The sequence below is a fragment of the Ictalurus furcatus genome, chromosome 6 (genome assembly GCF_023375685.1).
Source record: "Ictalurus furcatus strain D&B chromosome 6, Billie_1.0, whole genome shotgun sequence".
In the NCBI taxonomy this organism is placed as follows: Eukaryota; Metazoa; Chordata; class Actinopteri; order Siluriformes; family Ictaluridae; genus Ictalurus; species Ictalurus furcatus.
The window spans coordinates 12153650-12175155 of record NC_071260.1 but is presented as its reverse complement, the minus strand read 5'-3'; the positions used below and the strand labels follow the sequence as shown (position 1 = coordinate 12175155).

At 39.7% G+C, this 21506-nt stretch overlaps 1 protein-coding gene across 4 annotated transcripts in view; it reads left to right on the top strand.

The window, feature by feature from the left end:
- The window catches only part of epb41l5 (erythrocyte membrane protein band 4.1 like 5), a 58922-nt gene that overhangs the window by 24246 nt on the left and 13170 nt on the right, over positions 1-21506 (top strand). For all 4 annotated transcript variants that reach the window (XM_053626521.1, XM_053626518.1, XM_053626522.1 and 1 more), the window contains exons 11-18: positions 31-100; positions 4750-4919; positions 5528-5634; positions 5740-5764; positions 6682-6721; positions 8492-8616; positions 18707-18858; positions 20777-20868. In XM_053626521.1, coding sequence (XP_053482496.1) covers positions 31-100; positions 4750-4919; positions 5528-5634; positions 5740-5764; positions 6682-6721; positions 8492-8616; positions 18707-18858; positions 20777-20868 — 781 coding nt within the window. The remainder of the gene's footprint in view (positions 1-30; positions 101-4749; positions 4920-5527; positions 5635-5739; positions 5765-6681; positions 6722-8491; positions 8617-18706; positions 18859-20776; positions 20869-21506) is intronic.

The window sequence follows — 21506 nt, the reverse complement described above, 5'->3', positions numbered from 1 at the left end:
TCGTGTGCATATGTTTCTCGCCTTCCTCAGGCCCAAGATCACACGGTTAGATTTCAAAAAGAGCAAGCTGACCCTGGTGGTGGTGGAGGACGACGAACAGGTAATGCAGGACACCAGAAAACAGAATGTTCTTTCCAACCTCTCAGATTAGATAATGCTCCCATTTATCCTGTCTGCCTGGCATGATTACCATGTCTTCAGCTCCGAGTCTGGTGTGTGTGTGTGTGTGTGTGTGTGTGTGTGTGTGTGTGTGTGTGTGTGTGTGTGTGTGTGTGTGTGTGTGTGTGTGTGTGTGTGTGTGTGTGTGTGTGTGTGTGTGTGTGTGTGTGTGTGTGTGTGTGTGTGTGTGTGTGTGTGTGTGTGTGTGTGTGTGTGTGTGTGTGTGTGTGTGTGTGTGTGTGTGTGTGTGTGTGTGTGTGTGTGTGTGTGTGTAATTCAGTGCTGCTCATACCTACGTGCTGTCCAATTTATCATCTTTCACTCCCTCATATGATGAAATGCAGTGCTGTTTAGAAGAGTCTTTATGGCTTCCTGTGCTGTCTGTTTCTGTCAGCACAAGGGAATAAGCAGATATTCTGCAGTTTTTTTTAAGGATCAGTTTGCAGAATTCAGTGGCAACCACAAGTAGTAGTTGTTGTTGTTAAACTTGTGGATATACAAATCATAATTCTGAACAGTATTTCAGCGTTGTCTATAATTACTGCAGTATAAATCAGCAGTGGAATTTTAAAGAGGTTAAGGATGCTCAGTTCTCTGGAGAGCGCATTGAGCCTCGTTTATCAAGCTGGGTATGAATTTATTTATTCATAAATCATTCATACGAGTGGTTACACAAGAAATGTGGTATTTATGAAAATCCAGATTCGGAAAATCGTTCGTATCCTACTCGTGCGTTTAATTACGCGTAAAAGAACACGGACTAATGTAAACCTTGACTTGATCAAGTTCAGATCATATAATTTGCATGGATTATTGCACTTTTATATAAGGATTATACTGTCACGATTAAATTGCTTATTTTTCTTACATTTAAAGCATATCGCAGACGCCCTTCTCCAGAGCCACTTATAGAAGATTTAGCGCATGCTTTGTTGTTATTATCATTAAAATTTTTATTGCCATGGAAGTAACTCAAAATAACTTCCACGTCTGCCTTTACACCAATCGTTCATTCCATGCTCCCAGCTGTCACAAATCTTTTATGGAGATTTGTGGGCATCATCTAATGCAAATGTGCCGTGTCGGAACACGCTTGTGTACTTTACAGGCGATCAAGAGACGCATGCTAGTACGAAGAAAATCAGTGTTTGTAAAAAAGTTGTTTTACACACAACTTTACTAAAAGATTGATAAGAAGCCCATTATGCTAAATCAATACTGGTTGCTTATATAAAAAGGCATGTGTGCTTGATGGTAGGGTTGTGTGTTTGGATACCTACAATATTGGTGCTGCACCCATTCTGGAAGGCAGGCCTCCTTTAATTTTGTAAAGAGCCACATTAAATTACAAAATGAAAATATAAAGAATACATCCAAACTTAATCTTTTGAATGTAGTAGATTAGTGATGTACAGTATATCCTACAGGTTATAGGTTTTTTGTGTGTGTATTATGTTACACCACTGCTCCTCAGTGGAGTGATGCCTGACTGAGGTTGGCTCGTCTCCAGCAGGAGTTAATTAACCATTGCCCTCCCTCAGGCATGTCTGGCATCTGGAGCACTTGGTACTCCATAAAGCACTGGAGCTGCGAACATAAAGAGCTGTCCATCACCAGATAGGTCCTGAGAGACTCTCTACCACACATAAGCACTATCTTAACTCAAGCCATTGTGATTTAAGCTCTGTTAATGTGAGACATTAAGAGTAAAGAAACAGCAAGCCTGTCTCTATGCCACCATATGCATAAAACTCCGTTAGCACGTAAAATATTGATGATAAATAGGGTGAAATGTAATTGGGGGGATGGAGTGTTTTTCTCGTCACATGGTCATGGGTACAGTCATGTCCAGTTAATGTTATACCATGATGGTATTACAGTAGGCAATAATTAATCTTAATAATGACATCTAGTGATTACAAGACCACGTTTATGAGTGCAGTAGCCTATTAGATTAGTGCAGGATTCTCTTTGTGCCTCTGGTCCATGTTGGACTGCTGGAGTAAAGAGTTAAAAATGCTACTGCACTGCTGTGAAATGTAGCTACAGGTACACAATGAACAAGTGAATTTCACAGAAATGAGACTGAGTGAGAACATCAGTGTTCCTCTCATCTTGGACTGTTCTGTCCTACCCCCAGATTTGTCAATATTGGTGGGCCTGTAGTTTTTCGTGGTCTTTCATATTCATATAAATATTTTTTAATCCGCCTATAAGAACGTGTAAGTTCTTAGTGAATGTCACCCCCCCCACCCCTTTTATTTCATTTAATTTTTAATCATATCTTGCATTTTCTTCTTAATTTAGTCATGGCTTATTACCATCCACCAGCCAGCTATGCCCTGTCATGTGATTGCTATCAACTGGAGAGTGTGAAGGCTAACGTGCTTATTCTGAGACACATGAAGCCACCCAACTGCATCTCTTAGAACTGCTGCTCATCATATGTGGGACAAATCTGCATAGGAAAAAGCGCTATCTACTGCCTTCTGCATGCATGAGCCCACAGAGCTCCTAACAGTTGTCTAGTGTTGCTGTGACTGACAGGGAAGGTATACCACCCCTCCCACCCACAGAAAACGGTCAGTTTTGCTCTCCTGGACTCCTGGCCACAGATAGTGACATCGTCGGGATTCGCAAATGCTTTTCTGTTGCATTAATCACAAAAGATTTTAATGGATGGACTTTTTAATGGATCTCAATGAACTAATTACTCCAGTCTTTGTATTGTCTACTGCTGTATTATTATCTGGTTGTCAGATTGGTGTTTCTGATCATAGTCATCTTGAATGCGGTTGGAAAACTCTGCCTACTCCAACCAACAATTTCTGTACACTACTACAATCTTAAATTTGTTTGTCCACATCTTTTTCTGTTTCTGTTCAAAGTTCCTGGTGCTACTCAACTAACATGAGGCTCTGTTCAACTACAGTGCTCTAGATATACAAGGCCAGTTGAAGACAAGACTCATTTTAAACTTGTTCTCTTTCTAAAATCTTGCTATCGCTATGCGTTATGTCATGTACTGACTGCATGCTGACATGGAGATCTTTCAGTGCTCCCTACTTATGCGATTTCTCCTTCCTGTTCAACACAGCTGAACATTGTTCATTCTCTTACAGATTTTACACTCCCCTACTCATTGATCATTGAGTTAACGAAACAAAATTTTACTCTACATTCTGCCAGCATGCTGCCCTCACTTTTTTGTTTCACTCTTGCTTCTTGCTCTTTAAAGACGGATACGTTCATCCCAGTTTCTTAAGAAATTTGGCTTGTATCTAACGGATTAAAACAACTCCCCTTCACTGATAAATTGTTAGAAAATGTTGTGCCTCCCCATTGCAGTCCTCATGGAACACCTCTCTTTACAACCCTGAGATTACTCCAGTTCATCCCAAAGGTGTTCAGTGGGGTTGAGGTCAGGGCTCTGTGCAGGTCACTCAAGTTCTTCTACTCCAACCTTGGCACACCATGTCTTCATGGAGCTCGCTTTGTGCACATTGTCATGCTGGAACAGGTTAGGGCTTCTTAGTTCCAGTGAAGGGAAATTGTAATATTACAGCATGCACAGACATTCTATACAATTGTGTGCTTCCAACTTTTTTTGCGGACAAACCACATATAGGTGTGATGGTCAGGTGTCCACATACTTTTGCCATTTAGTGTACCTATTCACATTTGTTTGAGTTCAGGTTACACGATTTCTAATCTTGTCAGCGTAATTGACTCCTCAATTATTTTTGATTTTCATATCAGCAAGATTCAGTCCCTTACTGAGGAGCAAAGATGCAGAAATACCTTTTCATGCCTTCATTTCTGAAATCTGTTTTATTGCAAAACAATTAGGGGGTTAGTGGTTCGCACATTTGCCTTGCACTGGGGTTTGGGGTTCGATTCATGCCTCCGCCCCGCGTGCGCCAGGGGTTTCCTCCGGGTACTTTGGTTTCCTCCCCCGGTTCAAAGACATGCGTTGTAGGCTGAGAGGTATTTCCAAGTTGTCCGAAGTGTGTGACTGAGAGTGCAGTTGTGCCCTGCGATGGGTTGGCACCCCGTCTTGTGTCCCGAGTCCCCTGGGACTAGCTCCTGGCTTCCCACAACCGTGTGTAACATAAGCGGTACAGAGAACGGATGGCTATACAACAATTACATTATGTATATAAATTTCCCCTAGTCAGTAACTCTACAAACATGAAGTCTTTCTGTATAAACACCCATTCTTTTTAAACTACTACTCAGTATAAGCTACTTTTTTAACCTTAAGTAAATAAATTGATAAAGTCCATCCCTATACCCTTGCCTGTGGTGCGTCAGTGGGTGGCAGAGCTTTTAATCTTAGAAGGAAGAAAACTTTTTTTAACTTGCATTTTAACCCTATAAATCTTAATTGAGGGAAATTTCTTAATGCACGTCACTTGATTTATTATTGATTTCTTTATTGAGTCAATTGAATATGATGAATGGTTGAATATGCTGCTGAGTAAAGGGAACTGTCCTACTGTTCTATTTATCCTTCATCTTTCAACAGGACTGAATTCTCTGCTATTTTTGTCTCCCCCCCCCCCCCCCCCCCCCCTCTCCCTCCAACAGGGCAAAGAGCAGGAGCATACGTTTGTATTTCGCATGGACCATCCCAAGGCCTGTAAGCACTTATGGAAGTGTGCAGTGGAGCATCATGCTTTCTTCAGGCTGCGTGGCCCCGTCCAGAAGGGATCCTCCCGCTCAACCTTCATCCGCATGGGTTCCCGTTTCAGATACAGGTACCGAAGCGCACATAGCAGTTGGATTAGAGTGTTGCTCAAGTCTCTTAAAGCACAGAAATGACCTGCATCTCATTGACCTGAACAGTTTGCTACACTAGCAAAACAGTTTGATTCATTAGCTACGTAATGCTGCCCAGTGTTGGAGATCAGTCTCAGAGCAGATCCCATGATGTATGGCAGTGTCAGAAACCATGTCACTTACATTTTATTTGTTCATTTATTTATTTAAAAGCAGAGTTGTGCTTATTTTCAGAGCCGTTACAGTTCGCAGTGATGTCTCTGCCACAATTAACAACAATAAGTCCCTTATTAACAACAATGATGTATGCAAGATTGTAATTAGACAGCAAGGAATTAGGCAGACTGTTTTCTCAGACCGCTGTGTGTGTGTTACCTGTTGAATCGTATCTTATCTCCAGCTGCCAGCCTAACGCTCTGACATTCTCCAGTTAAACCTCCCTGGGAGAACTCTCACATCACTCTCCCCTCCCTCTGCTTTATATTTCTATTTATTTGCCTGTGGGGTAAATGTACCTCATAAAAATATTCATTCTTTCAATCAGCATCTTGTCTCTTTAATTCACTTATTTGTTGTTGTTTGGAAGCGGAAAGACAGAATACCAGACCACGAAGACAAACAAAATTCGGCGGTCGGCTATGTTTGAGAGACGGCCCAGCCGCCGCTACTCCCGAAGGACTATGCAGAACAGAGGTGAAAATTGAGAAACTGGTTACATTTTTTTTTCGATGTTACTTAAAATTAAGTATAAATACTAGATCTTGGTATAATGATTTTGGTTGTTCTATCTTTTTACAGGTCCCTTTGTTCCCAAATCCCCAGAGTAAGTACTTTAGTTCCAGTTTTTATTCAGTGTAGTTGATCAGCTGTGATGACTCATAGCCTGCTGTGCATGAATCATATGCGTGTGTGTGTGTGTGTGTGTGTGTGTGTGTGTGTGTGTGGTTGCAGGACCTCAATATGAGATTGATTGGTTTAGACTGTATTATCACATTTGCAGGGGTTTAGAATTGTAGGTTAAACTGGGGTCAGTGTATGGGAATCAGTAAAAAGAAACAGTCATCGTGGTGTGTGTGTGTGTGTGTGTGTGTGTGTGTGTGTGTGTGTGTGTGTGTGAGAGAGAGATCTCTCTGCATGTTTAGTCTCTCCGTAAAGTTTTAGTTGAGGTCTATGATATAAAAAAAATGTCTTTACTATGTTTGCAATTCATATTGCTTTAGGAGAGCTAGTACATTTGCTACAAGTGTGAGCTGTTCATCATGGAAAATAGATGCAACCTTCACATTCCTGAGGCATGAGCTCTTACTAAGGATCCTCACTAAGCCCTGTTTTACTATTCTACTGACTCACAGGGGCAAACATTGACAGGAAGGACTTGCTTAAATTGTTTACAGCCTTTTTTCATGGTTATAACTAACAAAGCTAGGCAAGGTATTGGTGAATCATTGAGTAACTAATAAATCCTAATGTAATCTCTCGCGGGGACAAAAAGTACAGGATGTTTTCCCTTACAATACTGATCCTAGTGGCATGGAACGTAAGATTGTGGCTTTGTACTGAAGTGCAATAGTGTGTTATAATTGTGAATGACTTGGACCGGGTAGTGTGTGTATGTCTGCTATCGCGTTACCCAATCACAAGGTCGGTGTCAAGCACTCAACACTACTTCATGAAATGTCTCATCAGTCAGAATAACATACGTAATCTCTCTCTCCTCTCTCTCTCCTCTCCTCTCTCCAGGAGCCAGAATAATGGAATAAGTCCCCGTCAAGAGTCAAAGGTACTACATTTACTTCACGTTGCCCTCATTGTTGAAGCGGTGTTCAGTGTGATAGTTTGAAGTTTCCTTTGTGAATGTTTATACTATATAGTGTAACCTCATTCCTTAATATGAGGTTCCATGAACATGCACTAAAAAAAAATAAGACACTTTTTGATTTTGGCTGAAAGAGTGAAAATAAAAATAGAGATAAACCAAATAATTTTGGTTTAATTTTTCAGATAAATTTCAGTCATAATGAGAAAGAAAACATTTTCTCTCTTGTACACTAGTAGCTTGTATGTTGTTGTGAGATTGAGTCGGAGCCCCTTTAATAGGTTTAATGTTCAATCTGGAAACCCCAATCTGATTGCATTTATGACACTTGTTTTGTACTGCTAGCTGACACATACCTCAAATGTGTGAATGTATTACATAAGGTACCCTTTTTTGTTTAATTTATATAACTAGCATCATATGCAGTGTGCTGTAATATATATATATATATATATATATATATATATATATATATATATATATATATATATAATATCTCACATCTCACTGCAACTTTTGTATTTATAAATGAGCTTAATTTAGTCTATTGTGGAAAATAAACTTTCAGCCCAGTGTGTCTTGAAATTTGGTTTTGGCCAAGATTTTTTCTTTTGGTGTATCACTACTTAATATAAGTAAGGAATAATTGACAACGGGCTCTTGAATTATTTGAAAATAATGCACTATAGTACCACACCTCACCACATTGTTCATATGTTTTATTTCAAGACATTTGTCAGGTATTTGTGCTTTAAAACGCTCTTGTGTGTGTAACTAATTTATTACGCATACTATCTCAAGCCTCCGTTGCTAATTCCACACCGTCATTTTAGAGCTAGTAACGCAGGCTTGAGCCACTGATACGCAGTTATTAGAGAGAGAGAGAGAGAGATTTTTTTTGTTTTTGTTTGTTTCATGCCGATTAAATAAAAATATAACAAATAAATAAATATCGATAGGCCTACTGGTTCACAGGGTTTTTTGTTGATCACTGCAGAAAATACAACAAATAAATATTGATACTTGTTCAGTGACTTTGAGTCTCATTACTGCGTTCACACATGTTCTCTTGCACTCTATCTTTCTTTTTTTTCTTGCTTTCTCGCTCTCTCTCCAGTAACTGCATATCAGTGGCTCAAGCCTCCGCTTCGCCTCATGGCCACATTACCATTTCGGATTCACATTAGTTTTCTAATCATACAATCATCAATTATCCCTTACATATTTCTGGAAAAAATCGAAATGTTCTCTCATTTTGTTTGCTGTTAGCGCTGCGTGCTGTGGTGGACAGTAGGCTAACTTTTCCGTTAGTTCAGTTAACTCGGCGAAGTGATATGGCACTGTAATGCGGTCAAGACCTGACTGGAACTACTGAAAAATAATCACACCTCAGAATCCCTCATAGCCAATCAGAATCGAGAATTCAGCAGCGCTGTATAAGAACGTGTTACTGCAGTGTTTTGATCAACCCCTTAATCAAAGTTTTAGCTATATGGTTGCTTTGTTGATGTGCTTGTCTTGGGGGCAAAATGTAAATGTAAAATAAGGTTGATTTGGTTCATGGGTCAGTTGTTTTCATTTTATCTTGTATTACAAGCTGGTACAGAAAGATTTCCACGTGCTAGCTGTCTTTCTTTGTTGACGCTTCACAGTCTCGCTGTTGTCCATGTTTTGTTGATTTTTTTTTGGTGAATCCCGTATGTGATTTTGTGATCTTTCCTTTCTCCTGCACAGTATGTCCAGTCTCAGCCTGCATGGCCTTCAGTGTCCCCGGTCTCCAGTCAACCCTTAGTGCAGGGTCCACTGACCATAGAGGCTCTCCCTAAGAGTCCTGGTGGCAGCCAGTCAGGGAAGAGGAGGTGAGCTGCTTGCAGTTATAATCGAACAATGCCAGCTAACTTTTAATCGTGCTCCCAGAGCTACTTGCATTCAGATGGTGCCACACTCGTGTGTGTGTGTGTGTGTGTGTGTGTGTGTGTGTGTGTGTGTGTGTGTGTGTGAGTGAATGAAACTAGAGTTTGATGGTGGTGATGGTGCAGTATTAGTGGGTGGCTTGGGACTGATTGTTTGACTTTGAGTGCTTGACTTTGCTTTGGCATGGGGAAGGCAGCTGCTACTGCTCTGGATTGGACCATTGCTGTGTTGAGACCTCACATCTTCCTGCTCACTCTCATTTTCCTCTTTTTTCCTCATTCGGTTTTGTGTCTCCTGAGGCTGTTTGAATGATCTCTGTGCTATGAGGAGCTTTGCTTGAAACATCCTGGAATATTAAAAATATATGAGGTTATACAGTTGCATAAGGGGTGTGTGTGTGAGAGAGAGAGAGAGACTGAAATAAGTGTGGATATGTTTTTCTCTGTTATGAAAGTTTGATCCTTTGACTCCTTTTTTAAAAAAATCCTGGTGTGTTTTGTTTTTGTTTTTTACTTGTATTGTTCTAGTCTGATGTTCTGAAATGGCCTTTTCATAAGGTGAGGTATGTACTCTTTAGTTCTAAAGCTCTGGGTGTATAGATCAGTTGATTAAAATAAATAATAATAATAATTTGTACGGGCTTTCCTGATCGACTTGGGTTCAGCACTGCACTCTCTTGTTATGCTTTGGCAATCAATTCAATCAGTGGACATGGCCAATTTGTTTGATTGTTTGATGAGCAGAACTCTAAAGGATAATATGACTCTGATTTGATCCGCTCTTCTTTTTCCTGTCTCTCGCAAGCCTTGGGTTCTTTCTGATCAAATCAAAATTCTTCTTTACCCTGGTTTCAGATCTCTTGTTAACCTACTTAAACGAATAGGGTGCTTGACAAATAGCCATAGGGGAGTTGCTCTTAACATAGTAAGACTAAAACCACCACAAAAAGATCAATATCATTCCAGCTTAAGGTTTGATTAATGTAGAGCTGCTGTTAACTGCAGCCCATTAAAACATGATAGGCCAGAACTGTAGGTCTTAAAAAAACAAAAACAAAAAAACCCAGCTATTTCCATCGTTAAGAAGATAATTGTGTTTTCGCAGTCAGATTTAACTGGTATAGTTTTGTGGGCTTCACTTATTTTCTTTGACAGATTCTTGGCAGTTATTGTCCTTTTCCTGTTTGAGTTTTTAGTTGCAATTAATCACCTACTGAATTATTGAGTTAGATCTCAGGTGCTTGCTCTGTATATTGCGTATATGAAGAGTCAAATTCTGCATATATAAATAAGAAGAATGAAACACTTTAACATTAATAACTTGGTGTCAGACATTACACACACCATCCACTTTATTGGGTACACCATACTAATGCTAGGTAGGACATTTTCATTCACAGCGTTTAGCAGATACCTTTATCCACAAGTGCGTTGTAGTCCCTATCTCAGGACAAGGTCAGGAACTAAGAATATCATCAAGCTAAAAACCCTTTTGGAGATTAGTACACCATGAAAATTAACACACGACTGTCAATTTAATTTTTAATTGAAGTGTTCAATCAAGTGCATGATCAAGAGGTAGGTCTTTAAGTCTTGGTTTGAAGAATGCCAGTGACTCAGCTGTTTGGACAGTCAGGGAAGTTCATTCCACCACCTAGGTCCCAGGACTGGAAAGTCTTGATTTGTATCTTGAGACCCCAGTGATTCTGGAGGCTCAGAGGGGAAGCGTGGTGCAGACTTGGGTGCGGTAAGTGTTTTAAGGTTCGTGGTGGTCAGTTTTTGATGTATAGGCAAGCATCAGTGTTTTAAATCTGATGTAGGCAGCTACAGGAAGCCAGTGAAGGGAGAGTAGCAATATGGTAGTGTGTGAGAACACAGAAGGGGGAGCAAGTCATGCAGCTGCATCCCGGATCAGGTGCAATGGTCTGATGATGCACAGGTGAGGTGCAATAGTCCAATCTCGAGATGACAAGGGACTGAACAAGCAACAGAGTGGCCTTTGTGGACAAAAGGCTGGATCCTCCTGATGTTGTAAAAGAGAAACTTGCATGACCAAGTCAGTTCAGCCATGTGAGGCAAGAAGAATGTCCAGAACTGCCTCGAGGCTACATGATCTGAATATTGTCCAGAGAGATCATAAGATCTTGACTTGGGGATGCATCTCCTGGGATGTACAGTGGCTCAGTCTTCCTGGAATTTATTTGCAGCTGGTGAGCTACCATCCATGACAGGATGCCTGCTAGACACGCTGCGTGTCAAAGTGAGGAAAGGAGAGGATGTCCTCAGCATAGCAGTGGTATAAAACCTGATATGACCACACTGAGAGATCGTGTATAGAGGGAGAGCAGAACAGAACTCAGCATGAGCTTTCCTATGTGGAGTAGATGTGGATCCCCGGTCACTTGATATAATTGTCCTGTCGGGTAAGAAGCAAGCCACCACCACAATATGCCATGAATTTCAAGGCTCGTCAAGGTTCGTCAGCTACGCATTCATGCTGTGAATCTCCTGTTCAACCACATCCTGGGATTCATATCTGGTGACTGGACTGAACATCTTGTCCTGTTCATGGAACCAGTATGAGATGACTTGTGCTTTGTGACGTGGTGCGTTATCATGCTGGAAGAAGCCATTATAAGATGGATAAATTGTAGCCATAAAGGACTGCTGCTCACTGGATTTTTTTTTTTTTTTTTTTTGTCTTCACACCATTCTGTGAAAATCTAGCCTGTTGTGCATGCAAATCCCAGTTTCTGAAATACTCAAACCAGTCCAGTCGCCAGTACACCAACAGCCATGCCACAGTCAGTGTCAGTGGAATTTATTATTATTATTATTATTATTATTATTATTATTATTATTTTAATGCATGATTATTGAGTTGGGTGACAAAGACCACTGTAATATTACTCCTGTAAGTCATGTGAGTAATTCACTGTCAGAGCTGTATCAGAAGTGTTGGGTTTGCATTGGTGTGAAATTTGTACGCAATCCTCTGATACGTCAACATAATCAATCCAACTTCAGGAACAACAGACATTTGATTACAGAGTGACTGACGGCAGTTGCGGTCAATCGGGGGGAGAGCGAGCGTGTAAACAAGTCAAAAGGGAGTGAAAAAGTCCAATATTTATTTATGAGTCCAATACTTATGAAAAAGGAGTCAGGACTGATGAAGATTTTACTTTTTAGACACCAGCAGGCTAGTGACTAACAGGTTTCTTTGTATTTTTGTCATTCGAACTCTGTTATATTTGGCAAGAGTGAGTCATCCATTGAGTCTGCTTGCCCTTAGTGTGTAACTTGTATTTATTGCTCTGTGTTTTGGCTAACATACTGACACAATCCCTCTTGCGCCTAACATGTTTCCTAGACTGGAGAAGAAAATACACAGACTAAATAATAAAATAAACAGAGAATACAGATAAAAATACACTCCTCAGAAGCGACCAGAGGTGATGTTTTTGTCCTCTGTGTTGTATTTTAGTTAGCTAGCTAGAGTTAGTGGATTAATTAGGTGTCTGTAAGTGTCTGAGAGGTGCAAAGCTGTCTCTGACGCAGAGCTAATGAGAATTTTAGTATTTTACTTGACTCAGTAACTGGGACAGACTAACACTGATTCTGAGGACCAAGTCATGAACACGTGAACTGCAACCCAAATTGTGATGTCTCTTCTGCCTGATTTTACAGTGCAGAACATTGTATTTAATGTGGTGCAATTGAGTATCATTTTCCCCTGCAATTAAACATTCCTCCTTAAGTAATAAAGATATATTATACAAATAACAAGAGCTTTGCGTTGAAGATATTTAATGGAGTTGTATGTAATGTTTTTTGGAAATGCAAAAATTATCTCTATTCTGGTCCTTGAACTTCAAATCGGACTGTCTGCTCCCGCCTGCTCGAAAGCAAACACCACCCGTGCCAGAGTTTTTTTTGTTTGTTTTTTTTTTATTTTTTTTAGTCCCAGTGCACACCTCTAATTTGCCCACCATGACACAGTGCCTCACTGTATTTGGGTTATGACTGACTTAAATACCCATTTAAGCATTCAAATACCCGTGCATGTCCATAGTTACTCATACTTTAGTACATACTACTGCATTAAATAGACTATCCATGCACCATTGGTGTCATTACTATTAACACATACCACTGCTTGCACATGAAGCAGTTTGGGATACAGCCAAGAATTCTGTCTGAATATGTGTACTCATAGGTGTGAGACTAATATTCAGAGTGGAGAACATATTGTTCCAATAGTAGTTTTCTACTACACAGGGCACAGTTCCATAATCTTACTTCCAGCAGCTTTAAATAATTTTGTATGAACAGCTGAGAAGACTGATTCCAGTTCATCCATGTGCAGACTCAACTCCTTGGCAAACCATGTTTATATGGATCTTGCTTTGGGCACAGGGGCATTGTCATGCTGGAACAGGTTTGGACCTCTTGGTTCCAGTGAAGGGAAATTGTAAAGCTATAGAATTCATAGACCTTATATACAATTGTGTACAATTTCATGGCCACAGTTTGGGGAAGAACCACATATAGGGGGTGATAGTCAAGTATCTGCATACTTTTAGCTGTCCTCTTTTACTCATCATTAGGGCTGGGTTATATGGACTTTGGTTAATATATTGATCATTTATAATGTAATGCGCTATTTGATATACATTCAAACACAATAAGGACTAAGGCTCAGCACTATGAGTCATTTAATAGACGTTTTCTATACAATGTCACACGTGACAGTTTTGTAATGAAGCAGAACACTGCTATTCTGACTTATGTCCTTTTGTTTACTCGGCAATTAAGTCAGCTCTCTTATCTAACTAATTTACTCCTCTGTGTGAGGTAGCATAAGGTAATCTCGTAGTTGGTAGACCTGGCTGGGTCAGTGAAGAGACTTTTGCTGAAAATCTACTGTAAAGGACAGTTGTGTTGAGGTGTCTGTGCTAACATTTCCCTCTTCTGATCTCTATATATGAGAATGTAACATGCATGCACTGTGAACATTAATCAATCATGCATGCTAAACTAACCTTATCAATCCTGTAAGTAAATGGCTTTCAGATGTATTTATTTTTGAATTATTTATTTATTTATGCTCTAAAGTGCCTCGTTTTGGTCATTTTTGTATTTATGTCTTCACTCTCTCTTTTGTAAAGTAATCTTTTATGGCTTTCTCATCTGTTTCATTTTCTCTTGACCTCTTTTGGCCAGAACTGTTGATTACGAATTAAGACTTTAGCCGCGGGCACGTTATTGATACTGAAAACATGTTCAGCCAGGCATCATTTAACTGAAACAGAGTATGTATTAAATATACACTCTTTGTGCTGAGATTGATTAGTTCATTTCCCTGATAAGGAAAAGAATCTGTTCAGTGTCAGAGCTCTGATGCTGCAACACACAGGTTGTTCATTTCATTTAGATCGTTCAGCCATGTCCTCAAGCTCTTATTCAGAACATTAGTTTTATATCCTGCAGGCCATGAAGGGCCAGTGTGTATTGATGTAATGCATCAGGAGACCTGCAGATCGCTAAAAGGTTTCTCAAAGCAAAAGCATTCTCCACAGATAAGCTGGTAAAAGTTAGGAAAGGCATAGCTAAATGCCAGCTCCTTACCAGTCAGCAATTATTTTAAAGTGCCCTTGCTTGCTCAAAAGTCTTTCCAGATTTCCTCCTCCTGTGTTCCTGTGTTATCTGTCCTTACTCCTGTTTTCTACAAACACTCCCCCGACTCTTCAACATTCCAATCTTCTCCTTTTACCTCCTCTAAAATCCCTCCCACTCAGGCAACCAGCATGATGACTTGGCCCTGACCCATCTGCCTAGGTATCCTCCTCTTCCCCGCCCGTCCCTGCATCGCTCTGAAACCCAGTGTGTGTGTGTGTGTTGGAATGAAGGACCTGCTGTTTGAAAGAACCTACCTGAGCTTGACCACTTCCTGAAACCTGGTGTCCACCCTCCCTTCAGCCTAGCCAGAGCGGCTGTGATGATGAGCAGCTGATTTCCAGGAGCCAGCTGCGGAGAGACCTGTTCATTCTCATCCACACCTCGCTGTTACAAGACCCAACTGGTTTCTTTACCTGACAGTTGTATTTTAGAATGTTTAGGGAGCATCTTATCTTGCCTTAAGTGTTAAAGTAGGAGTTTCTTTATATATATATATATATATATATATATATATATATATATATATATATATATATATATATATATATATATATATATAATATATAATATATATATATATATAATATACATTTTTTACATTTCAGTTTATCTGTCTCTGTACAATTGTAGTAGTATATTTTTGGTTTTAAACCGCTTTTGGTTTTGTTCTTTATGCTTTTAAAAGTCTATACAGCTCTACTAATTACCACTATTTTATTTTAAAACTGACCAAAGGATCTTACTATTCCACTTGTCTTGAAAACATTTTAAGTAACTGGCAATAAAAAAGCTGTTCCTCCAGGTTTTGGGTGCACATTTTGTTTTCTTGGAGGTGTGGGTGGGAGCTTACATAACCAGCTTAATTGAACCTTGGGTTTAGTGAGTGTACTATAAAGACTGTACTGTTTGGTAACTCTGTATAGTTCTTAATCCAAGTAAATCTAAATGTGAGCATGTGAGTTTGAATCCACACAATGCCACAGCAATCCCTGGTCAGTCACAGCAACAGTGGTGAATCATGTGCATCTGTGAACTCATGTATGTGGAAGAGGGTAGATAGCACTTTTCTCTGAGTGTGTTACACGGCCCTGTGATGCAGCATGAGCAGCAGTTTGAAAACATGCGATTTACCTAATTAGGGAGAAATCGAGGGGGAGAAGCTGAAATATTTGGAATCTGACTGGCTTTTATTCCCCCTTTGCTTTACTCCAAGCACAGCACTGCAGGTAGGGACTGAACTGGAATGCTTTCTGTTGTGTCAGTCTGAAGAGGAGGCTACTGTAATTCCATTACCACTGTGTTTGTCTGTCTGCGTGTGGTCGGTCAGGCATGCACTTTCATCAGATAACCCTGGTGGTTTGGATTGTTCTGTCAAAGAAGTGAGCGATGCTATGGCTTTTATTGAGTGAGTGTAGTGCTATGTAGTATGTCTCTTATCAAGATCCAGTCTTAATCAGATTTGTTCTTGGACAGCCTTATGCAATAGAATATCACAAATTTTTATGTAATCTTGTTTTAATGAACTGTTTGTAGTGTTTACTGATGACAAACAGATTTGTATAAAAAAAAAAATCATGACCCTTAGGGAATGAATAACCACTACCCAGATGATTACGATGCATCACAATATAACAAAATAATACTTATAATAAGGTTGTCATTTTATTTGATTACTTTTGTTATTTGTATTTATTTTTAAGCATCTGCTTTTCATAAAGAAGAAATGATGGAAGGTATCTATTTTCGTGTAATATTTTGACATATTCTTTTTAATTTGCAAAAGAAAATAAATGGTAAATGTGAGCATCTTATGATGTCCAGAGGGCAATGCAGTAGGGCAATGCAGTGGTGCAATGGAAACTTTCTCCCCCATACACAAGCTTTTCCTCCGGTTTCACTGAGTTTTCTGTTAAAGATTTCATTCTGTTTAATTAACTCTCACCTGTATTTTCTGGCACAGCGTCTGAATGAAACTGATCGTACATAGTGAAAAGCCGGCCGTGCACACAGAGCTGACTGACACCCAAAGTTTTTACACACACAAGAAATTAGTTTGAAGCTTATAAATTGGTTTTATGCTGGGGAGAACTGCAATGCTGAAAAATCATTTTGCCTGATATATGATTACTATAGAGCATGTCGCTGAAATGCAATGGGGCATCTCTGATTATTGCTTTGTTGTCTTTTACACCAAAATAACACTTCAGTCTAATGCAAAGGGGGTAAGGATAAATCTGAAGACAAGTTTATTCACAGAAAATTCCTCAGATGATGAAATAGCGGAGAGTAGTCTGAGTTGTTTCAGCCTTTTGTGCAATTCCCTTCCTGTCTAACCACACATGTGAAAGCATACCTAATATAGAACAAGTTTTAGGTCAGTTTATGCAGTAACATGTTCATTCTATGATTGCATGACTATGTGTAACACTTTCTCAGTCTCCTTGCATGCATTCCATCTACTTCTAACGAGACAGGTCAGGTCAGAACCCCATGGTACAGAATACACTCACAAATATTAAGAATCATCATAAAGAGAATAAAACCGATTTTAAGCATAAGAAGAAGTAAATGAAAATCAAATAATTCCACAGCTTACAACCCACCTGTTTGCTTTCAAGTTGCAAGGAAATGTACAATGAACTCACGTACAGTGTTTTAAAGAAAGAACTACATTTTAGCATCAGTTGTTTTTAGCAATTCTCCAGTTACTCCAGCTATTTTTTAATAAGTAAAGTAATACCTATATTCACCCATCAACCATAACATTAAAACCACCTGCGTGATATTGTGTAGGTCCCACTTGTGCTGCCAAAATAGTTCTGACCCGTCAAGGCATGGACTCCACAAGATCTCTGAAGGTGTTAGCAACAGATCTTTCATGTCTTGTAAGTTGTGAGGTGGGGCATCCATGGGTCTGACTTGTTTGTCGAGCAAAACCCACAGATGCTCGTTCAGATTGAGAGCTGGGGAATTTAGAGGTTAGGTCAACACCTTGAACTCTTTCATGTTGCTCAAACAATTTCTGAACAATTATTGCAGTCTGGCAGGTTGCATTACCCTGCTGAAAGAGGCCACTGCCATTAGCGGATGCTGTTGCTATGAAGGGGTGTACTTGGACTGCAACAATGTTTAGGTAGGTGGTACGTGTCAAAATAACATTCACATGAGTGCCAGGACCCAAGGTTTCCCAGCAGAACATTGCCTAGAGCATAACACTTTCTCCGCCAGCTTGCCTTCCTCCCTTAGTGCATCCTGATGCCTGGCGCCCGGTAAGCGACGCACAGGCACTGTAAAAGAAAACGTGATTCGTCAGAACAGGTCACTTCCTTCCATTGCTTCATGTTCCAGTTCTGATGTTCATTTGCCCATTGTAGGTGCTTTCGGTGGTGGACAGGGGTCCATATGGGCACTCTGTCTGGTCTGCAGCTATGTAGCCCCCATACGCAGCAAGCTGTGATGCTCTGTGTGTTCTGACCTTTCTATAATAGCCAGCATTAACCTTTTCAGCAATTTGTGCTGCCATAGCTCTTCTGTAGGATCTGAAGAGACGGGCTAGCCTTTGCTCTGCACGCACATCAATGAGCCTTGGGCACCCATGACTCTGTCACCAGGTCACTAGTTGTCCTTCCTTGGACCACTTTTGGTAGGTACTAACCACTGCATACTGGGAACACCCCACAAGACCTGCTGTTTTGGAGATGCTCTGACCCAGTACTCTAGCCATCACAATTTGGCGCTTGTCAGAGTCACTCAGATCCTTATAAGCGGTTTAATTTATCTTGTGGCAGAGCTCTTTGTGCTTTACCATTTTTGTGCTCATCACGTTATCAGCATTATAAAATGTACATTGTAGGACTGTGATAATTTTATACCAAAACATATAACCATAACATACTGTATAAAATATGTATATAATACATTTATTTTTTAGGCTTTTTCACAATTTGGTGCAACATACATGCTCAGTACGGCAAGGCTGTGTCTAGTCAATGTGAAATGTTTGCTTTACCCAGCTAATTTTGTGGTGGTGTGTTGGAGGTCCCTTTCCATCAGTGAACAGGGAACACTTAAATGCTTCAACGCTGAACAAAACCTTCCATGCTGTTCGTTTTTAAGGACAATATTTCTAAGACTAAATATGAAATGTGAATTTTTTTTTTTATTTATGCTGTTTGATCCTTGCCAAGCACCAGTTGCTGTACTCTCTTAGCTGTTTGAAAGCAAGCTGAGCTCAGTATGATGGATCATTGCTTTTTAAACAGGTAAGCTGGATCTGTTGCTTGTGTCACAGTGAACCCTGAGCCACGTCAACATTAGGTTGGTTCTCATATGCCTTACTCACTCTCCTACCCAGCACGGCTGACGTGGCAGACCTGCTGGAGACCTGTGTGGATGACCTCATTCGGACACCTGTTCCTATGGCGACGGCAGGCTCGTCTGAAGAGGCGGGGCCTAGAGCAGCTCTCTCCACCCCCAACACAGTCACTGAGAACCTCTGTCTCACTGGTGAGACACACACACACACACGATATAACAACGGCACATATACATTGATTAAGGTACAGATTTCCATCATATTCGTGTTTTAGGAGTCACTTTGTTGTATTTTTTTAAGACTGGTTTGGGGGATGTTCATTGTAAAGTGACTTCGCTCACATTTTACAGTGCAGCTATAGGATATTTGGCAGTTTCTTCCTGTCTAATGGTTGTGTCAAGTTTAATGAATTCACTCAGGTTTATTTTTTAGAAATTGCTTTATAAATTTTTATATTGGAATATGGAAAAAAAAAGGCGAGGAAAACATTTCAATTCACGTTTCACGTAACAAGTCAATGCAAGAATATAGAACAGAGTTACTGTATATTCTATAATATAAAGAATTAAATACTATAAGAGGTGTGCTCTTAAAGGAAATTAATCACACAATGCGGTGGTGGGATGCAACCTCACAAAAAGCAACCAGCTGTAACCAGCCCAACGTTGATTATTTTCCAGTAACAGCACAGCATTTTGCAAACATTTGCTGTTTTTGATTTATTAATGAACAGCATATAATGTTTTTAACTGTTTATTATTACATTTAATATTGTGGAATGTTCACAGGACAAGATGGTTCCTGTTAGTTTCTGTTATCACTTATTTTATTTTTTTTTCTCCTCTCTTGAAGACAAAAAATGCAGATTGTCATGTTACTGAGAAACCACAAACTCTGTCCATGACCGAAAGCACTAACTCTGGAGACTCCTTTCATAAATGGCGAACATACAATGGGGTCCAAATGTTTGAGACCAGATTGAAAATCTGGGATTTCAAAAAAAAATTATATTTAAATTTGTATATAAACACAAGGTTTTAGAATTTTAAAATATTGTGTGTTATTGAGCATGTTAACTGCTTTGTACAAAAGCTCAGATCTTCGTCATGTCTTATCTCTTCTAGTGAAGCATGTGTTCAGACGACATTCCGATGGATTTGATCTAAAATGGCTCATAAGGTTTCCACAAACTTGTGGAGTCCATGCCAGCTCAAGTGCACACGGTCATTAAAGCAAAAAGGGGACGATCCAAATACTAAGAAACTCTGAAATTCGTGTATATATCTGAAAGATTCTGCTTTTCACTCAAGCTGTCATCAATAATAGAATGTGTAATGAAAATTGTTGTATTAAATTAGAAAAGAATGCAAACTAGAAGCATTTTCACTAGTGCTCTCAGACTTTTGGACCCCACTGTATGTTTCCTTACAGAATTGCTTATCATTTAAATCTATTTATCCATGTGTGTGTGTGTGTGTATGTAATATATATTACACTCGCACATTTATTTATTCTATTAACCGCAAGTTTTTAATGTATTTATTATTAGCTTTAGATTATTTGGAGTGTTTTCCATACACATCCCAGTGAATGACTTTTAAAATGATCGTGCATCAGAACGAGCTCATTAATATTAAGATTAGAGAATTCCACAGCTCTGTGGTATAATATGTAATGATCTGTTTGCATATTTATAATATATGCTATTATACAGTATATTGTGTGCATACCTGCATATTATTAGATCATATTACTGTAATTTTATTTTCAAGAATAAATATAAAAAAAACACATAACAAAAACAGTCCAAAGGGCACTCTGTGCTCTGATATCGCTGACTTAATGACCCGGCTCTCCGATTTAGAAGCAAATAAACAGAACAGATGAAATGTTTGCTTTATTTTGCAATTCCCTGCATATAAAATATACATGTAATCAATATTGGACACAGAAGTAAAAGAGACTCGTTATACCACACGCATTTACCCTCGTGCTATCTCTGTTCATCCAGTAAGCATGTAAATGATATGTCCAATATGTTCAGTTGAAGTGTGTACACCTGTACTGGTTAATGGTTGATGTTGAGTATCAAATGTCCTCTTCTCTCAGACGCTGCAGCTCGACTAAAGCAGCTGGAGATCGAGTGCACGCCAACCTCTGTTCCTGCTCGCTCGAACGTCAATGTCAACATGAACAACCAGGTCAGTTTAACCACCCAGAAGTGCTCATGGGGGCCTCAACACGCACGTACGCACACACGACAAAATTTGCTGTTCTGTGTAATCCATCACCAACATGTGACTCTGTTTGAGTAAACACAGTGGTCATCTATACATCTTGCTTCTTTCAACAGCTCTGATTGATTTACAGTTCAGGCTGGTTAATGGACAGTGTCCCTGTTTCAGTCTTCCATGACATTGACACTTTTTTACATTAAATGAGAATGTGAGTTAATTCTTACAGCGTTCAGTGATGTTTCTTCTCATTGCTCCTGCACTCTGCTGCTAAAGCGTAGCTTAATCTGGCCCATATGCTGCAGCAGACAGTAGGCCAATCTTGCCGGTCAGTGTACGGAAGCAGTAAGAGGGCAGGATAACATCATTCTGTTGAGCACTGGCAACATGCCAGAGTTCATCTTTAATAGGCCCCGATGCTAAAACTATCCTCTGTTCAGCAGTTCCAGTGATCTATAGATGATGTAGAGTTCATTCACCCTACAGTCAGGGTGATTTAGGGTGGTGAAGACTGATGACTTACTGCAAATATAGAAGATGTGAAGAGCAAGCATTTATAGTGACCTTGAGAAATATTGCTGTGGGAATCAATACACAGGAATATT